At 44.0% G+C, this 24,691-nt stretch overlaps 1 protein-coding gene and 1 pseudogene across 10 annotated transcripts in view; both read left to right on the top strand.

Annotated features, from left to right (window-relative positions):
* The window catches only part of CEP192 (centrosomal protein 192), a 110,039-nt gene extending 87,245 nt beyond the window's left edge, over positions 1–22,794 (top strand). For 2 of the 10 annotated variants that reach the window (XM_057699775.1, XM_057699779.1), the window contains 8 exons: positions 1,759–1,838; positions 2,692–2,787; positions 11,055–11,159; positions 12,281–12,400; positions 12,777–12,898; positions 14,675–14,804; positions 15,254–15,312; positions 22,364–22,794. In XM_057699775.1, the coding sequence (XP_057555758.1) occupies positions 1,759–1,838; positions 2,692–2,787; positions 11,055–11,159; positions 12,281–12,400; positions 12,777–12,898; positions 14,675–14,804; positions 15,254–15,312; positions 22,364–22,502 (851 nt within the window). In that variant the 3' untranslated portion in view covers positions 22,503–22,794. Of the gene's footprint in view, positions 1–1,758; positions 1,839–2,691; positions 2,788–3,701; positions 3,760–5,239; positions 5,282–11,054; positions 11,160–12,280; positions 12,401–12,776; positions 12,899–14,674; positions 14,805–15,253; positions 15,313–22,056 lie in introns of those variants that run through there. The other 8 variants (XR_009048070.1, XM_057699772.1, XM_057699771.1 and 5 more) reach the window with 8 other exon arrangements.
* LOC130831545 (deoxycytidylate deaminase-like) lies at positions 4,276–5,269 on the top strand (annotated as a pseudogene).
* Positions 22,795–24,691: the final 1,897 nt, after the last annotated feature.

Below are 24,691 nucleotides of genomic sequence, written 5' to 3'. Positions count from 1 at the left end.
AGACAGGGTCTGGGGCCACCTGTCTCCCGGCCCCCCAGCTCCCCACTTCTCATGGTCTGTCTTCCACTGCAACTCAGTCTCCAGTCCTCAGGTGCCTCCTACTCGGCACTAGTAGCTGTAAGGTGTTTTCACTCTATTTCAAGCCTGTCACTTCTGCCCATTACCCCCACCCAGTCTTTCCAGCTCACTTACTCCAGGAGTCAGGGCAGTTCTCTGACTGCACTCAGACCTCCAGGGCGTCCCCTGCCCATTGCCCCACCCACAACCCACTTCTTCCCTAGCCCTGCTCGACTTCTGCAGTGTGTCCCTATAATTCCTCACAAACATTCGTGACCACCATGTGCCCCTCTGCATTCAAAGGCAGGCAGAATCCCAGCCCTTGTTAAACCCAACTGTCTCCATGGCCCTGTCTCTGCCCCTCAGCGCTTACAAGACCTGGGCCCCAGGCACCTCTGAGCAGGGCTTCCCCTGTGGCCCTCACAGCCGTCCCTCCCGTGCTCTCCCTTCCCTGCCCGCAGCAGCTGATGCCTCGGCTCCGAGCTCCTGCTGCCACCTCCTCCCCTCTCCTGCTCTTTTTGGCTCTTCCCTTTACCTCACACATGGTTGAAAATCTGGAGACCATTAGACTAAATGAAAGGCTTCTGTCTCCATCCCAGGCGACCCCTCCACTGGGAACCTGGGCCTACCTGCTCCTGCTGTCTCACGCAGGGACCCCCTCGAGCCCCTCGTCCCTCCTGTGTCAGCACGTCTCCTTTGCTGACGCGTCTCAGTCAGGACGCAGCACACCTGCCATCATCCGTGGACATGGACAGCCACCCTCCTCCCCGGCCCCTTCTTGCTGGGGTTGTGTTCCCGCCCTCGCTTCCTCTGCAGCTTAGCTGCTGCCACCACTAGGCCCTGAATCCGCTCCCATCAAGGTTGCTAGGAAGCTTGATTTTGCCAATTCCAGGTGTCTTTTGTGTGTCTGTGTCCGTCGGACCTCAGCAGTGGCGGCCACTCCTCCCCTTGGAGCCGCTCTCCAGGCTCACCCTGCCTCAGCGCCCCTCCTGAGCCTCTGCTGCTCCCTCCTCCTCTCCCGGCTCCTAACGTCAGGTGCAGCCCAGTGCCCAGGCCCGCCTACCTCCCCTTCCTTCTCTCTGTTCAGCCTGAGCCCCAGATGTGCACCCCAGCACCCACTCGGATTCCACATGTGGGCGTCTCGCAAAACAGAGCTCTTGTTTGTTCCACGAAACCCACTTCTCCAGCCTTGCCCATGTCAGCCTTGCTTGCTCACTTGGTTGAGCCAAATCCCTACAGTCGATGTCTCTGCCCACCCTCTGTCTGCCCGTCCAGTCGGTCAACATGTCCTTTGCAGCCTGTCTTCAGGATAGACCCCACATCTGTGCACTGACTTTCCTCCCTTGGCCACGACCAGGCCTGATGCAGGTCACCCTGTGTGGCACCTTGGCTGAGGGAGCAGTGATGTGGGCCAGGCTGTGCCCGCACTCTGACCCTGTGCAGCCTCTCCCCTGCGCAGTGAAGACCCTGCTTTAGTCCTTCAGTAGCTTTTCACATTGCACTTCGGTTAAATACAAGGTAAGGCACCTGTCAAACAGAACGTTGTTAGAAATTAATGTTGTTCCTTTTGGACGCCAAGGGATCTAGTTGTATCTCTTCCCTGTGATGAGGTAACCACAGTATTTGCCACACGTTGTCCCAGGAATCTGCTTGTTTACTTACCTCTCAAAGAGTTTGAGTTGTTAAATGTGTTCCTTTTAGGAAGTTACCTGGAACTTGAGAATCATGGTGACACAGAAGTGAGGTGGCACCTGTCATCTTTAGCCCCACCTTATGTCAAGGTCAGTAATAGTTGCCTCCAATATACTTGTTTTAATGTTTAACTTTATGCAGATGTTTAAAAATCTGGATTGTGAGCATTGGTTGAGGCTACTGGGTTTTTGTTCCCCTGCTTCATTTACTGCAGCCGGTCTGCCCAGTCTTGTTCCAAAGTGGTTTTTAGAGTCAGATTAGAGAATGTATGTGAAAATATGTGCTTGCTCTGTTTCATGCCATCTCCTGCACTGCTTTATCTGAAATAACTTTATTTTGAAAAATATATAAAAGTTTTATTCCAGGGCGTTGTGTGTGTGCTTTTCTATCCCAGGTTCTGAGTGCTGCTGTGTGTTTCAGCCAGTGGGAGTGAGTGTAGGAGGCAGGATTAAACCTGCCTTGCCAGTGAGTCTTAGCCTGTGTGCCCTGCAAGTGGTATCCTCCAGTGGGCACCACCCGAGCTGAGTGTGTGGTCACATGTGGTGTGGCCTCTCTGCCCTCTTCTTGGTGTGACCGTCATGGTTTTGAGTCATAATGTTAACAAGACGTGTGCAAAAGGTAGTACTGGGCCCACTGACAAGAACTGAAGCACTGGTATCGCTTGGGGTGTTGAAACACATGCTCAGCAGGGCCTTCAGGGTCTTTGAGGAAACAGCAGTCCTCTGATGTGGGAGTGGCCTCCTACAGAGCACTGCAGGCGGTGGGTGGGAGGAGGGTCCACGTCAGGTGAGGCCTGGTGTGAGCTGGGCCCCTGGTGCTCCTGGCCCACCTCAAAACAGTCTGCTTTATCCTTAATGACCGTGAAGGCATTGGCTTCACTGTGGAAATGATCCACTGACTTTTTTGTTTTTTTATTTGATTGCTTAAATGGTGTCTTTGTAGGGAGTTGATGAGAGCGGAGATGTTTTTAGAGCTACCTATGCGGCATTCCGATGTTCTCCTATTTCTGGTGTACTGGAAAGCCATGGAGTCCAAAAGGTGAGTTCTGACACCTTTTCACAGCCGTCTGGTAAGAACACGGTGTCACTGGCGAAGAGTGCTGCATTGTTTCCACCCAGAAGACTTCACTTCACCTGCACCTGTGCTGCTCACGGCCAGGCTGCTGAAGGAGGGGCCGCGGCACAAGTCAGCACTGCTTCTGCAGCAGGGCGTCTTGCTGTGCTGCAGAATCCCGCGCTTGTGGTGCAGCTGGTTTACAGTCTGGTGTGAGACTTCAGCTGGCCACAGGTGCCAGTGCTTAGCACACACTTCCAGTAGTGCTGATCCAGGCAGTGGTTTTGTCCACCAGCCATAGTCAGAAGAATCCTACCAGTGCTGCAGACCACTCAGTGTCTGTGTGGGGTCAACAGTGTGTCTTCAGGGGTGAGTGAGACAGGTTCCTTTAGTGCCACAGCCTGGTAAGTTCTGGTTTGTTTGTAGCCCTGACCTGGTCCCTTCATGTACCTCACAGGGATGTTAGTTGTTCACGGGGCCTCAGTAATACACTTTGCCTTTTTCAGTAATAGCCAAAATTCATTTAAACTATAGCATTTACATGATACAGGGCTAGTTCCTCAGAGATTCAGACTTGTAATAAGTTTCAGAACATAGTTGTGAGCTTGTAACTGACTGTAAGAGACTCTTTGAGCAATGACAGAGTCACAAACTCTGCATGCTTCACTGGGTCTGTGTAACAGGCTTCTGAAGGGTTTCTGACTTTCTTGGAAAAATGCACAGCTCCACTAGTGTAGTGTATTTCACTTCCCAGACCACAGACAGCCAAGCAGGGAGCACACATTGCTCAACAGAAGTTCTGTATCTGAGTGGAAGGTCCAGCAGGAAAGTCATCTTCTGTGCATGGATCAGAAGGCCTGATGTATTAAAGCAGCAGTGTTCCCTCAACTCATTTACAGGTTCAACACAGTCCCAGTCACAATCCCAGCTTGTTTTTAAGAGATTGACAGGCTGGTCCTAAAATTTATGTGGCTGTACAAGGGACCCAGAACAGCCAGAACAATCTTGGAAAAGAATGAAGTTGGAGGATCACACTTCCCATTTTCAAAGCCTACAAAGCTATGGCAATCACAACAGTGTGGTATTGATGTAAAGATAGACATACAGAATATGTGTTATGGATTTGAAAGTCCCAAAATAAACCCTCCTATTTATGGTCAGTTGATTTTTCCATAAAGGTGCCAAGACAATTCAGCAGGGAAAGAATGTTTTTCAACAAAAGGTGCTAGGACAGCTGGATACCCACATGCAAAAAAGTTAAATTGGACCCTTACCTCACACCATATACAGAAGTTAGCTCACAGGGGGCCATAGACCTAGGTGTGAGAGCTGAAGCTGTAAAACTGCCAGAAGGTAACTGTCAGTCTTCATGACCTTGGGTTTGGCGTTGGTTTGTTAGATGTAACACCAATAAAGCTCAAGTAACAAAAGGAAAAATAGATGACTTCTCAGAGTTTAAAACTTAGTTTGTGCATCAGAGGACATGGTTAAGAATGTGAGAAGAGTCCTTCCCCGGTGCTCAGCAGGACGGAGGCGACGGCACAGATGGGCACTGGCCTGCAGACCCAGCATGAGTGAAGTTCCCTGCAAAAAACGTGTTGACTGGAATGGCCTGAGTATTTCATGGCAGTGGCCTTCTTATCGGCACAGAGGAGCAAAGATCCAAATTCCCAGGTCAGAGCCTGCGTTGTGAATGCTGAAAACAAGATTGTGGGCATCAGGTACAATGGAATGCCAAATGGGTCCAGTAATGACCTCTTGCCTTGGAGGAGGACAATAGAGAGTGTACTGGATACCAAATACCCTTATGTGTGCCACGCCAAGCTGAATGCCATTATGAACAAAAACTCAGCAGACGTGAAAGTCTGTACCATGTATGCTGCCTTGTTCCTGTGTAATGAATATGCTAAGCTCATCATCCAAGCAGGTATAAAAGAAGTTATTTTCATGTCTGATAAATACCATGACAGCAGTGAGACAGCGGCTGTGAGGCTCATGTTTGAAATGGCCGGGGTTTCCTTCAGGAAATTCACACCAAAGTGCAACCAGGTTGTCATTGACTTTGATTCGATTAATAGACCGAGTCAGAAGCTCCAGTGAGTTACATCTCATTAAATCTCCAGAAGATTAGGATTATCCTCTCTAAGAAGCTGCTAATGCCTTTCATCTTGAAGTTACACGTAACTTTTTAATAGCCGGGACAGCAAAAGTCGACATCTAAAGAATGTAAAACGTCAAATCTTCCTGACTTGCTCTCTCATCACATGGAATCTGCATCTGTTGAAACTATTGATTCAGGGTTTAAGATAAAGGAGCTGTAGATGGCCCATCACACGGGGCTGGAGTGGGCGTCTCCCCCTCCTGTCTCCTGGTTTGCTGGGATGCTGGTGGCTCTGCAGAAGGGTATCAGCTGTGTGTCATCCACTGTGTTTCACAGCCACTCTTCAACACCATGTGTGCTGGCAGGACAAATAAATAACTGTGGTTGTGTTCCTACTGGGATGAGCAGACACCCTGATCTGAACATCTGGCCCAAATGAAGCATCACATGTTATGCCCTTGGGGGAAAAAAGGACCCACAGAACAGTAGCAGTTAAGTATTTGCTTTCGAGAGTTGTGGGAACCGTCACCCACACAAAAATCCTGGCTAGGGTGCACCTTTGTCCTGACAGAAGATGAGTGTAGCTGAGTCGAGGATTCTTTCTCTGCTTCTGCTGTCCTGCTACCCATAGGGTGGTGGCACGGTGTCCCTCTGAAGGGTGGGGGCCCCTGTTGTTCTTGCTTCTTTCTTTGGGTTTGTGGGTGACCCGGGACTCTTTCATTAGTTTATCTGAGTCATGAGTCGTTCCCGGAGGAGGCAGCCTATCTCCCCACATTGCCCCCAGGCCCACACCCTGCGGGGGGACTGGGTGGGAGGGTGGGAAAGCACTTGGTGTTTCACGTGCCAGCACAGTTCATTTCCAAGGCTGCTCCATCCCATCCTATAAGTGAAACGGGAGGATATTTCAGTTGCGTCAAGATCTGTTGGTGATGGGAGCTCACCTGTGCTCCTACTGCCCTGCCTTCATCGACACAAATCTCACCTTCCTAATCACTGTGATTTGGGGAATGGGTAGCAGTGCACCTTGTTTTTGATCTCATTTCAGTTTTATTAAACATGCTTAGTACTTTCGTTGAGAAAATGGTTTCTTTATCCTAAAGATTATGACGTTTTAAAGTGCTCTTGTATCTCTGTGAGTTTTTATTTTGTCTCCGAGGTTTTGGGCTCCATGCCAACATTATTAAAGCCTGCCACGCTGAGGTATGTTCACTTTTACATTATAATCATGTGCTTGACTCTCCATTTCTGTCATTTCTGTGTTGTCTGTGAAGCACATGGCATATGTTTTTATGCTCAGAGAACAGTTTGAGTCACTGATGCTGTGTACCTTCCCTAGGGCTGAAGGGTGATGCATCTCTGTGGACCAAATGGAAGGTGTCCAGGAGGCTCTCTTCCCTCTCCAGTGTGCCCTGTGCCTGTCTTGGGTGTGGCCGTCTCACCTGATGGTCCCAGGCCTCCTCCTTCCCATAATCCTCCAGTCTCCAGTTCTGGCTTATCTGCTATTTTCCTACCGTATTCTTTCTCTAAACTTCCTTTTCTCGCCTCAATTTTTTCCCTCGTTTCCTTCAAACCCCTGTCCTCTGCTCTAAAATGCATAAAATAAAAGGAATGTATAAGAAAGAAATCAGTAAAGATATTTAAAGATAGAAAATATGTTAGACATTTATGTTGCTGTAAATGAGTTGTGAGCCCTTTCAGCAAGGAGTATGTCGTTGTTATGTCGCATTCGTAAATAACGTCTGGGGGCTAGTACCCTGCATGGTCAGCCCTCTGTGTTCACAGATTCCGCATCTGTGGATGCGGATTCAACCAAGCTCAGATGGAAAATGTTCAGGAAAAAAATTCTAGGAAGTTCCAAGAAGCAGAACTTGACTTTGCTGTGCGCAGTCAGATACTGTGTTTTTCACATATTCAAGGTTTATGACGACCCTTCTTGGAGCAAGTCTATCAGCGCCATTTTTTTCAACAGCATCTGCTTACTTTGTGTCTCTCTGTCACATTTTGGTACTTCTCACAATATTTTAAACGTTTTCTTTATTAATGTTTATTGTGATCAGTGATCTTTGAGTTTACTCTTACATTAAGATTATACGACTCACTGAAGATTCTGATGATGGTTAGCATTTTTTAGCAATAAAGTATTTTTTGATTAAAAAAAAAAGAATATGAAAAGAAAACCCAAAGTGTAGGAGAAAACACTGACAAATCATGTATTTGATGAAGGACTTATATGCAGAATGCGGCAAGAACTCTTACAGCTCTATGATATAAAGACAAATGCCCAGTTAAAATATCAGCAGAAGATCTGAATAGACATTTTTCCAAAGAAGATATGTAAGTGGCCAGGAAAGACGTGAAAAGTTGCTTAGGATCACTAGTCACTGGGGAAATGCAAATCAAAACCAAGGTGAGATCACATCACACTCACTAGAATGACTAAGATTTTAAAATAGTAATAATAACAACAAGTGTTAACAAGGATGTGGAGAAATTGGAGCCCGCTTACACAGCTGGTGGGAACGGGAAATGGTGTAGCCACCGTGAAAACAGTTTGACAATTCCTCAGGAAGTTACAGGTGGAGTTACCATGTGATCCAGCAGTCACACTTAAGGATAATTTACTCAAAAAAAAATTCAAAATCAGTGTTCAAACAAACTTGTACACAGATGTTCATAGCAGCTATATTTACAGTAGCTCAAAAAGGTGGAAACAACCCAAGTGTCTGTCAACTAATAAAACGTGATGTGTCCATACAGTGAAATATTATTTGGCAATAAAAAGAGTGAAGTGCTAATAACATGCTATCACATGAGTGAACATGCCAAGCGAAACCAAACTCAAAAGGCCAGAGATTGTACAGTTCAATTTATGAGAAATGTCTAGAATGGTAAATCTGTAGAGGCAGAAAGAAGCTTAGTGGTTGCTGAGGCTGGGGGAGGGAGGGTGGAGAATGGGGGGGTGACTGCTCATGGCATGGGATTTCTTTTGATGTGGTTGAGAGTATTTTAAATTAGATTGTGGGCATGGTTGCACAGTTCTGGAGATACACTAAAAACCACTGGCTGCACCTAAAATGGGTGAATTATGTGGTATATGAATAAAGCTGTTAAAAAAAAAAGCAAAAAATAAGGACTAGATTGTCTGCCAGGAATTTCTCCTTCTCACATGATAGTTGACATAGAAATGTAACCTCCAAACCTCCATGAGGTCTCTGATTTTTGTTGTGTTCATCACTGTATTCTGGACCACACTTTAAGATCAGATCTCTCCAGGTGTGGATACTTAATTTATGTGCACAGGACATCACTCTGGGACTCTTCAGGGAAGTGTTACCAAAGAGCACAATTGTTGATGCATAGAGCAGTGATCCAGAAGGGTGAAGCGATTAGTTGGTTACGACTGAGACACACACCACAGTTTTGTGAAACAGTGGTCAGTGTGAGACGAGACTGAGTGAGCCTAAAGCATGTTAGAGTTCCCGTTGTGGGCCTGGTGTAGAATATGCAGCAGTGGTAGGTTTTCCCTCCTCTTTTTTTATTCGTTTGTGTTAGAGGAAGTGTAAGTGGGATAGGTAGGATGTGTGGTACTATGGTCCTGGTGGCTCACCATTCAGGGCATGGTTGTTTCCATCCTTCCTGAGTCCTCCCAGTGCCGTGTTGTCTACCCCCATGCCCCCCACCCCCGGCACCTCCTGTCTCTGTACTTCCAGCCTGCAGGCCCCGTTGTTTCTCAGGTTCTGTGTCCACAGAAATCAGATCTCTGGAGCATTTTAAGTCCAGATTCAAAGATACTGATTTATTGTTACCCTAACTAGGAGTCAGTGTTTTCAACACTAAATATTTGATTAAGAATCTCTTAACACTGGTAAAATTTATAAAATACTGTTTTTAAATATTTCAGCTTCCTCATTGTTGACCTTTTATGTGCTGCACACACTAATTTCGTGTATTTGACTTGGAGCTGTGTGGTCAGAGTGATATTCTAAAGTGAGTCAGGATAAGAGCTGCTCTAGTGGGCACAGCATCCTGGCCACTCTGCCCCCGGTCCCGCACCCACCCCTTCCTTCCTGTGGACGCTCTTGTCCCCTGCAGTCAGTGGGGTGCGAGGCCTCCGTCCTTCACCACTTTGCCAGCAGAGGGTCCCATAGCATTTCCATGAACGTCTGGATTGTGTTTGAGGGGTCAGACCTTTCTCATTTAGGTTTTCTACTCTAGAATTTTTAATGACCTTTTTTTTTTAAGGATTTGCAGTATTTTAACTTTTTATTTCAATTTTTTAATTTGAAGTATTGTACATTGTATGTTACAGGTGTACAGTATAATGATTCACAATTTTTAAAGTTTATACTCCATTTATAGTTATTATACAATATTGGCTATATCCCCCATGTTGGAGTTTTTTTAAATATAAATTTATGTATTTATGTATTTATTTATTGGCTGGGTTGGGTCTTCGTTGCTGCACGTGGGCTTTCTCTATTTGTGGTGAGGAGGGGCTAGTCTTTGTTGCAGTGCGCAGGCTTTTCATTACGGTAGCTTCTCTTGTTGTGGAGCAGAGGCTCTAGGCACGCCAGCTTCAGTAGTTGTGGCACGTGGGCTCAGTAGTTGTAGTGTACAGGCTTATTTGCTCCATGGCTTGTGGGATCTTCTCGGATCAGGGCTCAAACCCATGTCCCCTGTATTGGCAGGTGGATTCTTAACCACTGCGCTACCAGGGAAGTCTCTCCCGCCCCCATGTTGTATAAGATATCCTTGTAGCTTATTTTATAGCCAAAGAGTTAGTACCTCTTAGTCCACTATCCCTGTATTGCCCTTCCCCCCTTCCTCTCCCCACTGGTAACCACTAGTTTGTTCCCTACATCTGTGAGTCTGCTTAGTTTTTACTCGTATTTTTCAAGATTCCGTATATAAGTGATATCATACAGTATTTGTCTTTCTCTGTGTGATTTTTTTCACTTAGCACAATGCCCTCCAAATCCATCTATATTGCTGCAAATGGCGCAATTTTATTCTTTTTTGTGGCTGAGTAACATTACGTTGCACATGTACCATATCTTCTGTATCCATTCATCTATTGATGGACACTTAGTTTGCTTCCATATCTTGACAATTGTAAATAGTGCTTCTGTGAACATTGGGGTGTGTGTATCTTTTCAAATTAGTGTATTTATTTATGTATTTATTTTTGGATAAATACTCAGGAATAGAATTGCTGGGTCATATGGTAGTTCTATTTTTAGTTTTTCAAGAAACTTCCATACTGTTCTCCATAGTGGCTGCATCAGTTTACATTTCCACCACCAGTGTACAAGCATTCCCTTTTCTCCACATTCTCACCAACATTTGTTATTTGTGTTCTTTTTGATGATAGCCATTCTGACAGGTGTGAGGTGATAACTCGTGGTTTTGATTTGCATTTCTCTGGTGATTAGCGATGTTGAGCATCTTTTCATGTGCCTCCTGTTGGCCATCTGCATTTCCTCTTTGGACAAATGTCTATTCAGTTCTTCTGCCCATTTTTTAATCGGTTGTTTGATTTTTTGACGTTGAGTTGTGTGAGCTGTTTATATGTTGGATATTAACCCCTTATTGATCATATCATTTTGCAAATATTTTCTCCCTCTTAGTAGGTTGTCTTTTCATTTTGTTGATGTTTGCTTTGCTGTGCAAAGCTTTTAAGTTTAATTAGATCCCATTCGTTTATTTTTGCTTTTATTTCCTTTACTTTAGGAGACAGATCCAAAAAAAGTACTGCTACGATTAATATCAAAGAATGTTCTGCCTATGTTTTCCTCTAGGAGTTTTATGATTTCTGGTTTTTAATCCATTTTGAGTTTATTTTTGTATATGGTGTGAGAGAATGTTCCAATTTCATTGTTTTACATGTAGCTGTCTGGTTTTCCCGGAACCACTTATTGAAAAGACTGTCTTTTCTCCATTTTATACTCTTACCTCCTTTGTTACAGATTAACTGATCATAAATGGGTGTGTTATTCCTGAGCTTTCTGTCCTGTTCCATTGATCTATGTGTCTGTTTTGGAGCCAGTACCATGCTGTTTTTGATTACTGTAGCTTTGTAGTATAGTGAATTTTACCAAACATTTAGAGAAGATTTAACACCTATCTTTCTCAAACTTTCAAAAAATTGCAGAGGAAGGAACACTTTCTAACTCATTCTGTGAGGCCATCATCACCCTGTTACCAAAACCAGGCAAAGATATCGCATGAAAAAGAAAATTACAGACTAATATCACTGGTGAGCATAGATGCAAAAATCCTCAAAGAAAAACACTCGCAAACTGAATCCAACAATATAGTAAAAAGATCATACATGACCAAGTGGGATTTATCCCAGGGATGCAAGGATTTTTCAATATCTGCAAATCAATTAGTGTGATACACCACATCAAGAAATTGAAGAGTAAAAACCATATGATCATCTCAATAGATGCAGAAAAAGTTTTTTTATAAAATTCAGCAATGATTTATGATTAAAAACTCTTGAGGGGCTTGCTAGGTGGCGCAGTGGTTAAGAATCCACCTGCCAATGCAGGGGACACGGGTTCGATCCCTGCTCCAGGAAGATCCCACATGCCGTGGAACAACTAAGCCCGTGTGCCACAACTATTGAGCCTGTGCTTTTGAGCCCATGTGCTGCAACTACTGAAGCCCACGCACCTAGAGCCCGTGCTCCGCAACAAGAGAAGCCATGGCAATGAGGAGCCCGCGCACCCCAATGAAGAGTAGCTCCCACTCACCACAACGAAAGGAAGCCTACACATAGCAAAAAAAGACCCAACACAGCCCATTAAATAAATAAATAAACAAACAAATAAATTTAAAACAAAAAAAAACAACAAAAAATAACTCTTGAGAAAGTGGGAACATACTTCAGGATAATAAACACCACATGTGACAGACCTACAGGTAACATCCTAGTCAGGGGTGGAAAGCTGAGCACATTCCCCCTTAGGTCAGGAACAAGACAAGGATGACCCCTCTCGCTACTTTTATTCAACATAGGTTTGGAAGTGCTTGCCACAGCAGTCAGAGAAGAAAAAGAAATAAAAGGGTCCAAATTGGAAAAGAAGAAATAAAACTCACTGTTTCCGTATGACATGATACTATATGTAGAAAATCTAATTAAAAATTTTACATTTTGAGGAGTATGTTACTTAAAGAAAAATATACCTTGATTTGATACAGTAACAAGCCCAGTAAAAATGTTCAAGTTTTCTTTTTCATTAGTGGCAAAATTAGCCAATGCAGAGACATTTTTCCCTTCAGTTTTTTCATACCACACTTTGAGTTGGTCATCTGACTACACATGTGCAAGGCTCAGTGACTGAGTTTCTCTCCTGGTCGTGTTATTTATAGGTCTCTGTCACGTTTCTGCCCAGAGACAGAGGGAACTATGCCCAGTTTTGGGATGTTGAGTGTCACCCTCTTAAAGAGCCTCACCTGAAGCACACCTTGAGATTCCAGCTCTCTGGACATGTGAGTGTTACACTGAACTTATGTAAATTATTGGGTGTGTTTTAAATACCCAAGTGAAACTGGCATGAAAAACTGGCCTGAAAATGCTATGTTCCTGGTATTATTGTAATCCCGTTAATTCTGTTATAGATTCTTATCATCTTAGTTTTATGTGTCTTTATCGATTGGCTCTATGAAATCTATGTTTGCCTTAATTAGGTAAGATTATGTGTGTGTGTGAGAGAGAGAAACAGTGAAAGATAAAGCATTTGTGATTAAAAAAATTTAAAAATCTTAAATCTCCTTTTTAAAAATTAGAAAGGAAGTAGCAGAATTTGAGTAGGTAAATGTCCATATATTTATTTCTCCTCCTCCACCCTGTGATTTTTTTATACAGAGTGTCAAAGCAGAACGTGAGCCTGAAAATTCACGCATTTCCACAAATAGCCTTATTAAAATAGATAATTTACTTAAACCCCGAAGACAAGCTGTATCAAAGGCTTCTGCTCTCATACCTGGGTAGGTTGTTGCTGTCATTCTTAAGAATTTTTCCAGTACTTTATTGAGATATAATTATATTCGGTAAAATGCCCAGTGGCTCACCTGTGATCAACGTGCGGTCAAGGTAGAGGCTGCACCTCTCTCCTGGGCAGTTCTCACCTGCCTCTCTGCAGCCACCTCCACCCTCACCCAGGATGTGTTCTGTTCCCGTCTGTTGCCATAGTTTTGTGGCATTTCACGCACATGTGCACTTAGGTTGTGTCTGGCTCCTTTCACGTAACGTGTTGATTTGGGGGTCATCCCTGTTGGTGAGTGAACCTGTGGCTTGTTCCTTTGTTGTTGGTTCACATGCCCCATCATTGAGCCCATCACGACTGTTGCATTTTCCTTTTGGTGTTTGGTGGCTTCTGGCTTGGAGCCCTTGTGAATGAAAGTGCAGTGAACATTATTATGTTGTGGACGTATTTTTTATGTGGACATATTTTTTCATTTCTTTTGGGTAAAAATATCTAAGTAGAATTGCTGGGTCGTATGGTAGGAATTTATTTAACCTAAAACTGTCAAAGAATGTTCCCAAAGTAGCTGTTTTGTTTTACATTCCTGGAAACAGTGTATGAAAGTAGGTTCTTAAAAACTTTTAAAAATGTAGCAGCTTAAAAGCTTTAATGATAATATGTGTTTTATCTAATGAAAAAATTTTTTTCAGGGATGTGGTTTTTTTTTAACTTTTTAAAAATTGAATTATAGTTGATTTACAACATTGTTAATTTCTGCTGTATAGCAAAGCAGTTCAGTTACACGTGTGTATACATTTGTTTTTTTAATATTCTTTTTCATTATGGTTTATCTTAGGATATTGAATATAGTTCCTTATGCTATATAGTAGGACCTTGTTGTTTATCCATTCTACATATAATAGTTTACATCTGCTAACCCCAAACTCCCAATCCTTCCCTCCTCCAGCCCCTCCCCCTTGGCAACCACCAGTCGGTTCTCTGTGAGTCTATTTCTGTTTCATAGATATCATTTGTGTTGTATTTTATTTTACTTTATTTTTTAAAGATTTTATTTATTTACTTTTATTCATTGGCTGCTCTGGGTCTTCATTGCTGCACGGGTTTTCTGTAGTTTCGGAGAGTGGGGGTTACTCATTGTCGTGTGTGGGCTTCTCATTGCGGTGGCTTCTCTTGTCATGGAGCCACAGGCTCTAGGCGCTCGGGCTTCAGTACTTGCAGAGCATGGGCTCATTAGTTGTGGCTCGCGGGCTCTAGAGTGCAGGCTCAGTAGTTGTGGCACATGGGCTTAGTTGCTCTGTGGCACGTGGGATCTTCCTGGACCAGGGATCGAACCTGTGTACCCTGCATTGGCAGGCGGGTACTTAACCACTGTGCTACCAGGGAAGCCCCTGTCCACATAGAAGTGATAGCATATGGTATTTGTTTTTCTCTTTCTGACTTACATGAAAATGTTTCTTATAATCCTTAGTTAACTAACATTTAGGTCTAACTTAGTTCTGGAGGAAGGTGCTTGTAAGGAGGATATGTTAAGTTCCTCCTCCTCAGGGAGGAGGAAGCACTGCTGCCCGGCACCCCTGGACACTTCCTGCCACCTGCAGTTTGTCCTGCCACCCGCAGTTTGTCTTAACACAGATGAGTCAGTTGCCTTTACAAAACTACTTTAATTTGAGTTGTGGGAGAAAACGCAAATTAAAGCCACACTTCATAATTTAATACATTCAAATAGTTTAAGTTACTATGGATTTTAAATAGTTAACTTTTAAACCTGTCTCCATAGCAAGCAGCTTGACCTGACCCACCGTGGAGTTTATGCCCCAGAAGATGTGTATCGGTTCCTGCCAACAAGAGTTGGGGAGTCAAGGACGTTGAAAGTCAATTTGCGAAATAATTCTTTTATTACACACTCGGTAAGTTGCAAATACTGCTGTGGGTTTTGGAAAAGTAAATGTATTCTACTATTTGATAAACATTTTCCTGATAATTAGAAGCTTGTTTTATAGATTGTTATAATAGTTAATTTTTAAAATGCGTTAATAACTGTATTTGAAAAGAAACTTACGGGAAGTTCATGATGCTTTACCTAAAAATTGAAAATTATTTGGTGTTTTCATATTTTCATTTTTAAACTTCGCCTCTTGTTTTCTTCTGTACCATCACACCAACATATTTCTGGATAACATTTACTCCAGTCAGAACTAGAGTAAACTCATTAAAATTCCCCTGAGTGTTTTCATGAGCGTTTATCATTTTACCTAATTTTGTGGCTGTACATAAACAAATGCGTGGTATGTTGATTTAAGTATGCACAAATTTCTAACTTGTATAACTTCATAAAATATTTCGTATTAAATTCCAGCTCAAGTTTTTAAGTCCCAGAGAGCCTTTCTACGTCAAACATTCAAAATATTCCTTGAGGTGAGTTTATCATAAATCAGAATGTTCTCATCCTGGTGCAGGTCTTGGTGTTCAGGACCCCGAGGTTGCTCTTGGGGATTAGGACTTCAAGGTCTCCCTCTGTTGCAGCCCCTCACCCTCATCACCAATACCACAGAGCACCAAGCATGTGGCGAAGGAGATGAAGCACCTGCTGGGGAAACAGTCCTTGAGCCAGGTGTGCGTGGCGAGTGGTGACTCAGATTTGGACTTAGTGGTGTTTACATGTAACGTGTGATTCCTGTTTCCCAATATTTTGACAGCCATATGCTTACACAGAACTTTATCTTGTGATTAACTTTAGAGTAATTTCTGCATCACATGTTGTTTTCATTACACTGAGAATCAGGGATTTAAATTTTTACTAATTAGGACAAAAAACTTCCTAAATTAATTGGGAAAACTTTTATTATCCTATTTTCCAGTTGTCATTCTTCAAATAACCCTATATTGTTCTTAAATCAGGGCTTCATTTTCTTGCCTTTGCTTATTTTCTTTTTTTTCCTAATGTGTTTGTTTTTGTTTATTTTTAAGGTTATATATATATTCTCCTAGTTTTATTGATATAATTGACATACAGCACTAAGTTTGAGGTGTACTGCATAATGGTTTGAGTTACATACATCATGAAATGATGACCCCAGTAAGCTTTGTGAACACCATCATCTCATATAGATACAAAATTAAAGACAGAAAAAAGTTATTTTTCCTGTGATGTGAACTGTTAGGATTTATTCTCTTAACAACTTTCATATGTAATGTACAGCATGTTCAGTATGTTTATCGTGTTGTACATTACATCTCTGGTACATAGTTACCTCAGAACTGGACGTTTGTACCTTTTGACTGTCTTCATAGGGTTCTCCCCCACCCCTGCCGCCTTGGGTAACCACAGATCTGATCTTTTCCATGCATTTGTTTTCGAAGTATAATTGACCTACAACACTGTTAGTTCCTGTATTTCTATGTTTGTTTCTATACATTTGAAACTGATCACTACACCAAGTCTAGGATGATACATCACCACAAAGACATTAGATAGTTATTAACTGTATTCCCTGTGCTGTACATTTCATACTTGTGATTCGTTTATTTTGGAACTGGGAGTTTGTACCTCTTAATCTTGCTCACCTATTTCTTTCCTCCTCCTACCCCCATCCGCTTTGGCAACCACCTGTTTGGTCTTTGTATCTCTGACTCTATTTCTGTTTTGTTTTGTGTGTTTATTTGTTTTTTTAGATTCCACATGTAAGTGAAATCATACAGTATTTGTCTCTCTCTGACTTATTTCACTTAGCATAATATCCTTTAGGTCCATCCATGTTGTTGCAAATGGCAAGACTTCATTCTTTCTTATGGCTGAGTAGCATTCCACTGTGTATATACGTCTTCTTTATCCATTCATCTGTTGATGGGCACTTGGGTTGCTTCCGTATAATACCTTTTTCCACCTCTCACTTGCAGCCTGTGTGTCTTTAGATCTGAAGTGACTCTTTTAGGCAGCATATATACAGGTCTTGTTTTTGTATCCATTCAGCCACTCTTTTGATTGGAACATTTAAATACATGTAAAGTAATTATTGATAGGTATGTACTTACTGCCATTTTGTTAATTGTTTTGGGGTCTTGCTAATTTTCTTTTTCCACATGATGTACCTAAAGGCTGAAATCTCAAACTGGATTGTCACTATTATTTAGAATTTTAACAGTAGGGTCCTATTGCACTTAATACTGAAAAATAATTTTATCTTCATCATTGAATCTTTAATTAAACCATTTAATTATGAGATCTTTCATTTTAGCATCAGGATGCTGTCACAGAAACATGTTCTCTTCTGTGAAAACTTGGCCCACTCCCAGACATTCAAGGGCTGTCTCTGAGCTACTAACCTTGCAGCGCTGATTCCGAAGCCTGCACTTACTCCAGATCCTGGAAGATGTGTCGTGGGGGCCGCTCCTTCCACCTCTCATCCTTTCTTGCCCTTCTTGTCCCCCCTCCCCATCCCGTGTGCTATGAAACCTGCCTCTCAGGAGCCCAGCCTAAAGGCATGAGTTGTGTAGAGTCAATAATGAATATATCTAGAATGTTACCATGGACTTGCTTGGTTTCTCTGAGCCTCAGTTTCCTAATTTGTGAAATGGAGATGATAAAGTTGCTGGCAGCCTGGATTGTTACAGGAGCACGTGAAAGGCAGTCCTGAGAGCACCCAGAGAGCTCCCACAGGTCTCACAGATGTCGATAGAGCATCACGGTTTCTGTCCGTGCTTTTCCGGCCAATCCCTTCAATGAGAACATGGAAGAGAGGGACCTGGGTTTACAACACTCCTATGTCTGAGCCTTCTTGCTTGTCTTCCCTGAGCTCTTGTCTGTGGGTCCCTCCCATGACGGCCTGAGACTGGCGACATTCCGTGGTCGTTAGAGCAGGTTGGCTGTGCTAAACTGAGGCACGGCTGCAGAAGCACTTCACCTGTTTACAAATAGGTCCTTGAAATTCCCAATTGTGGTACTTTTTAGTAACTGAGTTTAGATTGATACTGAGCAAGTGATCTGTCCTGAACATCGTTATTATCTGAATTTGAACTTTATCATAACGGCCTTATTAACTCTGCTTTCCAGTTACTCTGCCTGGTTCATGTACCTGAGCTTGGTCAGGGTTTTGCAGGTGTATGTCTTTAAATGTGAAGCAGCGGGGATGGGATACTTTTGTGTAAACCACCATACACCTGTCAAAGCTCACTTGGAGGGGCTTCAGATTTTTGTTTCAAGGAGCTCGTATCTTTAAAAGAAATCTTGTTTTTAAGAAAAGTTCAAGAAACCTTTAGGTTTATAAAAAATTCCCTTGAAGAGCTTAACAGGTTTTTAAAAAACAGTGTTTGCATTCACCTCATCTGCAGTTTTGGTAAAGACTCATTACTTACAATAACTTGTTAAATTATTTGGCTTTATGTCACTGTTACCCATTTTATGGCTAAAGGATGATGCGGTCAACTTACCTGGAGATAAACATTCCTTTTCCAACTTTCATCACTGAATACACTGTGGTTTCAAATTCTCTTTTGATGTTATGTTCTTTGCTTAATTTACTTTCACAGATTTTTTAAAAAATGTAATTCTATTTTAGCTGAAATTTGTAAATCAGCTCTTTCTTGGTCCTTTGCAGAAAAAGAATGTGTTTCTGTTGGATCCCAGTAGCGTTACACACAGCAGCCTCTGTTCCTAGCAGGGCTATAGGAATCAGCCAGCTGAATGAGGTCCATGAGCACTTTGTGGTTGCCAGTAAGCTGTTAGACCTTCACAGGAGACCACACGACCTAAACTGAAGTGTAATTTTGGCATTTAACATGTCAGAGTGTTTTCATAATTGCCACCTTCAGTTTCCTCATCTGACCCCTGTGACCAGCTGGTAGCGTCCTTCTTCTGCGTGTGCCCGGCTGCCCATCTCGTGTCCTAGTAGCACTTCCTCCGTCACCTCCTCACGCACAGCCCCCTGTAGTGCTGTAGATGTGACAGGCATGGTGCTTAAAGCATTCTTAACGAGGAACCTTTATAAATGAGGTGGCATTTTGCTTAGTTTCAACTTGTCTAAAAGCGAGTTTTAAAGTATAAAATGTTTTCATCCTATTCATCTAAAGGTAGACATTTTTATAGAGTTGAGCTTGGTTACTTGCCATTCCAGTGCTAGAGCATTTTAAGCTGTCCTAAATTAGACACTCACTACTTTCCTATGCAGCCTGAGTCGCGTCACAGCATCTAAGAGAACTTAGAAACATGAGAAAATATTTTTTAATTAAGCAAAATTTGGACAGTTTACATAAGCTAGCATGTAAAATAGCATCAGAAGATATAATTTGTTTGCTTATACTCTTCAAACATTATTTAAAAATTTTTAACTTTTTATACTTTGAAAAGAATTTAAGGTAATGTTATACTTTATTGGTGGCAGGTACTTCAGTTATTCTGCTGCATTTCATTATGGAACTTAGGATAAATGTGTAGTGTTACAGAGTCCAGCATCAACTTTAATAATTAGCAACTCAGTATAAACTTGATGAAATATGAATAAGAAAACCACGCGCGCAAAGCAGTAACTTTAATCTGTTCAACCAGGTGAAGTAAACTCTACGTCGTAGAAAACTCTTCTCTCATGACACGTCCATAGGCTTAAGTCTTACATAAAGGAAGGCAGGAAAACTGGTTCCTTCAATCGTAACAATGACTTCTTTCCACTTTGGAGAAGTAGAGTTTTGCTCCTGTAGGTCACCTGAGAATTCTTCCACAGACTAGGGTGGGGGCTGCTGTCAGTGCAGGCGTGGAGGGCTTTGTACGCGTCCTAAGGGCAAGGCTGTTGGACTGTGGATGGTCTTGTGAGCTGTAGGGGCCGGTGCAGCGGTGCTGGCCTTGGCAGGAGGATACTCTGTGCCACGGCCCCTGAGGAGCCCTCCCAGCCCCCCATGGTCACGTTCTCTTCCTCAAGGGGCTGCCTGCCTGGGGACCTGTGAACCCCTCTCCCTGAGTAGAAGCGTGGCTTCCGTCACCGCAGGTCTGCCCTCCCAGGAGGCCCCTTTCCCGAGCTGTCCTCATGTGGCGGGGCTGTCAGCTGACTCCAGGTCAGTAGGCAGGGAGCCCTGCATGTCCCGGGGATTTTGCCTGGGGTGGAGGTGCTGGGGAAGGGCAAATGCTGGGCACGTTCGTGTCACCCACGAAAAGTGGTAGATTGTGAAAGGAGCTAATGGAAAAGGAGCATCGATGAGAGGTTTTTTGGTAAAGGTTCTGTTTTGGCTTCTAGATGATCATCTCTCTCGTCTTTTTTTTTTATTAGTTACTTTATTTATCGACTGCGTTTATTGGCTTCAGTTTATTTATTGGGTCTTCGTTGCTGTGCACAGGCTTTCTCTAGTTGCGGTGAGCGGGGACTATTCATTGTGGTGCGTGGGCCTCTCATTGCGGTGGCTTCTCTTGTTGTGGAGCACGGGCTCTAGGCACGCAGGCTTCAGTAGTTGCAGAACATGGGCTCAGTAATTGTGGCTCACAGGCTCTAGAGCACAGGCTCAGTAGTTGTGGAGCACGGGCTTAGTTGCTCCACAGCATATGGGATCTTCCCGGCCCAAGTACTGAACGCATGTACCCTGCATTGGCAGGCGGGTTCTTAACCACTGTGCCACCAGGGAAGTACCTTTCTTATGTCTTTTTAAGAAGACTTTGTCATGTTCTCAGCCCCAAAAGTATTCTCTGTTAACTGTTTACTCAAGTCTAATCTCTGCTGACACGTCACACCTGATGCCCTGTCTGCTGGGTTCACCTGCACGTGCTGTGCTGCTGCCCTGCAGCTGAGCGGCCAGACCCTCCATGTCCTTCAGAGGGAAGCCAGGGAGCAGCAAAGTGCTTGTTTTAAGTTAAAGAGGAAAACTTACAGTTGCTGTAATTTGTAGGTTAGGGGCATGAGGGGGGAGGTGGTTGTGAGCACCCTGCCAGCCCTGACTCTGCACCTCCTGCCACTTGCTCTGGGGCCTCTGCTGCAGAATTCATCAGCTCGTAGGAGGTTTTGAACTAGACCTCCACATTGTGTCAACGTGTTTTCCTATTACGTGTTTCCTGTATCAGTGTATAGCATGTGTGTATGTATATGTAAGTGTGTATGTGTGTGTGTGTGTAGTGTGTATGTATATGTAAGCGTGCGTGTGTGTGTTTAGGTGAGGTGTGTGTATATGTGAGTGTGCGTGAGTGTGTGTGTACGTGGTATGTGTGTATGTGGTGTGTATGTGTACATGGTTTTGTGTATTTGGGGCGTGTGTGTATGTGGTATGTGTATTTATGTGGTGTGTGTGTGTACATGGTATGTGTGTGTATGTACATGGTGTGTGTGTATGTGAGAGTGTGCGGTGGGAGTGTGTACGTGGGGTGTGTATGTGTGTGTGGAGAGAGTGTAAAGCCCTCTTGGGAACAGCACAGTCACTACTTCACCGTGCTGCTGGGTGCTGGAGCATGTGAACTCCACAGTTCTTTCTAAGTTGCCCCCCATTTATTCCATGTCTGTAAATCTAAAGCAGGTGATACATATTTGTCATAATATGTTTTTCAGAACCCTTCCTCAGTTAAATATAGGGTTCTGTATTCCACGTGAATAATGGGATCCTCTAGAGATTTATGTAATGCTTTAATTCATAAGTTACAGAGCCTGTTGGGTTGGCAGATAGTACTGTGTTATTCTGAGGATTGGGACGCTCACATGAAAGAGAAGGTTGTCGTTTGTCAAGGCTGTCGAAAGGAACCAGGTTTTTAAAGGCACCTTAGCTTTGATGTGGGGAAATGAGGTAAATGCATTGGGGGAAATGACCCAGACTTTAAACATGTATATTCTGTGTTATCAGTTATATGCAGGAAAAGGGCTTTGAAATACTTTAGAGAGTTTTCTGTATTTCTAGCCCACTGTGCTGGATTCATCAGGAAACATGCTGGAAACAAAAGCACAGGTCAGGGCTGAGTGCTGAGCCTGAACATGTGTGGCTGAGATCAAAGTGGGGGGGGGGGGGGCTGCCCTCTGAGGAGAGTCTGAAAGCTGTAAAGTTTCACTTAAAAATGATAAAAACAGAAAGTCAGTGATGTCACACAAGTGTGGGAAAGTGCCTGCGTATCATTCCCCAGGAATAAAGGTGTATCTTTGAAGCTTTTGGGACCTTGTTTTATGAGCAAAAATAAACCCTCCAACATACTGCTTTTAAACACAGGGCACTCATTATCTGCCTCAAAAGAATCTGAAAATTTTGAAGAAGACTTCTGGTAGGTTTCGTATGAAATCTGGAGCAAAGCCCACCAGCCCTATAAACGTTGTTCCCGCTGCCACAGGGGCGGTCGATGGCACGTGCTCACTGACCTTCCGGCAGCCAGGGGCCTCCTGCTTCTATAGACAAAGAACTAGGCCTGGGCCTCTTGACTCCAGCTTCCTTGACCAGGTTTGCTCTCCACCAGGCATCGTAAGGCTGGAGGGGCTCCATGTGCCGCGGCCTCGATGCTGACACCCCTTTCTCTCTGCAGAGCCCAGCACTACATCAACATGCCTGTGCAGTTCAAACCCAGGTCCACAGGCAAGTTTGAAGCTTTGCTCGTTGTTCAAACAGACGAAGGCAAGAGTGTCGCCATCCGACTCATTGGTGAAGCTCTTGGGAAAAGTTAACTGGAGTCCACTTTGTGTAAAGTAAAGGACATAAGTTATATTTTGGTAACTTCATTTTTTCTACACTACAATTATGCCTTTGTATATATTTTATATGATAAATTGGATGTCTATAACTGTAAATTTGTTGTTTCAGAAGCTAGTACTGAAGACCTAACTAAAATAATCATGTATCTAGCCTACAATATTGTATATAACTTTCATAGGGGAAAAGAGTTCTATTTTTGCATTGATGATGATATTCTGAATAAAAATGACATATTTTAGTTGGTATATCCAGAAATAAATTTAATTTCCATTGAACTTGTCTTTTTTGTGTGCTGTCATGTACAAATTAGGATATCACTTTATTCTGCTAATTATTTCCAAGCTCCTCAGTCTGTTCTGTGATTTTTCTCCTCCATTACACAGTTTCGTTTCCCTTAAGAAATTCTTTCCCGGTTCCTTTGTCTTTTAGCTAATTGCCCAGAATAGAAAGGAAAGCTTCCTTTCAAAGAAATTGTCTTTCTCCAAAGTGGGGCAGCCTCCACATTCTGTGCAGACACATTGGAGAGGTTGATGGTATGTTGTAAGACAACGTTTATTGAAATTAAAGCTGTATGGGACAGCTGCAGAATCCCCTACGGAAGGGCACTGGCCAGCACGGCACTGCCCACTGCCAGAAGGCCCCAGGGGAGGAGGAGGGAGGGCACAGAGCACTCTCCTGCTGTGAAGTTTCCTGTGCCCTGGAGCCTTTGTGCAGCAGCTTGGTGGTTGGTGGGGGTCTCAGCCTGGTGTTATTGACGGAGCAGAAAGATTCCCGAGGAGCATGTGGAGCATATGCAGAGCTGCCAGGAGGGCTTTAACCCTCAGCATTTAAAACCGCCACAGAGAAACACACCCCTTCCTGTGCGCACATTTAAGACGCTTACCCGTCTCCCATGTGGATCAGTAATCACAGGTGAAGAGTAGAGGCAGTCCAGAAGCTGTGGATCCTTCTGTGATTAAACGGCCCTCCTTCAGTCTTAAACTGGACACTTCCCTGTTGTGTTTCCTCTTTAGATTTTTAATTTCATGCCCTCAAAAGATCCAGGACAGGGGATCCTGTAAGTTTTTAACTGTTCTCTGAGCCCATTGAGCACTGGACCGTGTCCCTGTCTCAGGCCCTGCAGGAGCAGCTGTGGAGGGAACAGCGCAGGCTGTGACCCGAGGCGGAGGAGAAGCCAGTGGCAAGAGTGCGGCTGGAAACCCCGTCCTCCCAGGGGTGTCGTAACCGTTACTTCTCCTGCATCCGGGCCTGACCCCAAAAGATGCACGGACGCATGTGGAGGTAATTGTGTGTTCATTCTGTGAGCAGGACTGACCCAGGCCCGGAGCCACTGTCTTCCTGGGCTGCCCTCAGGTTGATGGGAAGCCCCGCACTGCTCACTTGGTAAGGTTCTGCTTGCATTTGGGTGGACCCATGAAATCGCTGTTCTGTGGGGTCGGCCAGAGGAAATGCCACCTTGTGCGTTCGGCTGTGCGTGAGACTTGCTGCCGGAGAGCTTGGAGGCAGGGCAGTGGTGCCCATCGTCTAAGCTGACTTGAAGTGGGCACAATGCAGACCCTGCCATGCCAGACGCCAGGGGCCACCACTGCCGTCACACCTGTGCTTCCGAGCCTGCACGCTGACTCTGCGGCGGCTTCTCTGGAGCCGTCTTCCTAAAGTCTGGGGGGGCCCGTGTGCTGCCGGAGCCGGGCCTGCTCAGATCCTCCTCCCTGGTCTGGTTCCCCCTCCCTTGTGCTTCCATGGGCCTGGCCTTCCCGGAGTTGAGGTGGGGGGCTACTCCCTGCACCGTGCCCCCCATGAGGGACCTTCCTTACCTGCCTTCCAGGTGCTCCATCTGAGTGATAGGCACCTGTGCGGAAGGCGGTCCACCTCTGAAGCCTCAGCGTGTAAAGCGGAGGCAGGGGGTGGGGGGACTCATATTTTGAACAAGTGGATGCATCCACTGAGCTGTGTCTTAATATTTCCATGGAAATAAGAGCATGTGGATAATACATGCCTACAGTCAGGAGCAGGCCGAGACCACTCAGCCCATGGCTGTGGACGGGGAGGAGGTGAGACACACAGGGCAGTGATGTCATTGTTGACCTGGGACTCTGAGAGGGTTTCCTTTAAAAATCATAAGAATTAGGTAACATGACTAGATAAACAACTGATACACAAA

Source organism: Hippopotamus amphibius, chromosome 11, assembly GCF_030028045.1.
Source record: "Hippopotamus amphibius kiboko isolate mHipAmp2 chromosome 11, mHipAmp2.hap2, whole genome shotgun sequence".
NCBI lineage: Eukaryota > Metazoa > Chordata > Mammalia > Artiodactyla > Hippopotamidae > Hippopotamus > Hippopotamus amphibius.
Note: the sequence above shows the minus strand (reverse complement) of the source record. Positions and strands in the feature narration are given on the sequence as shown.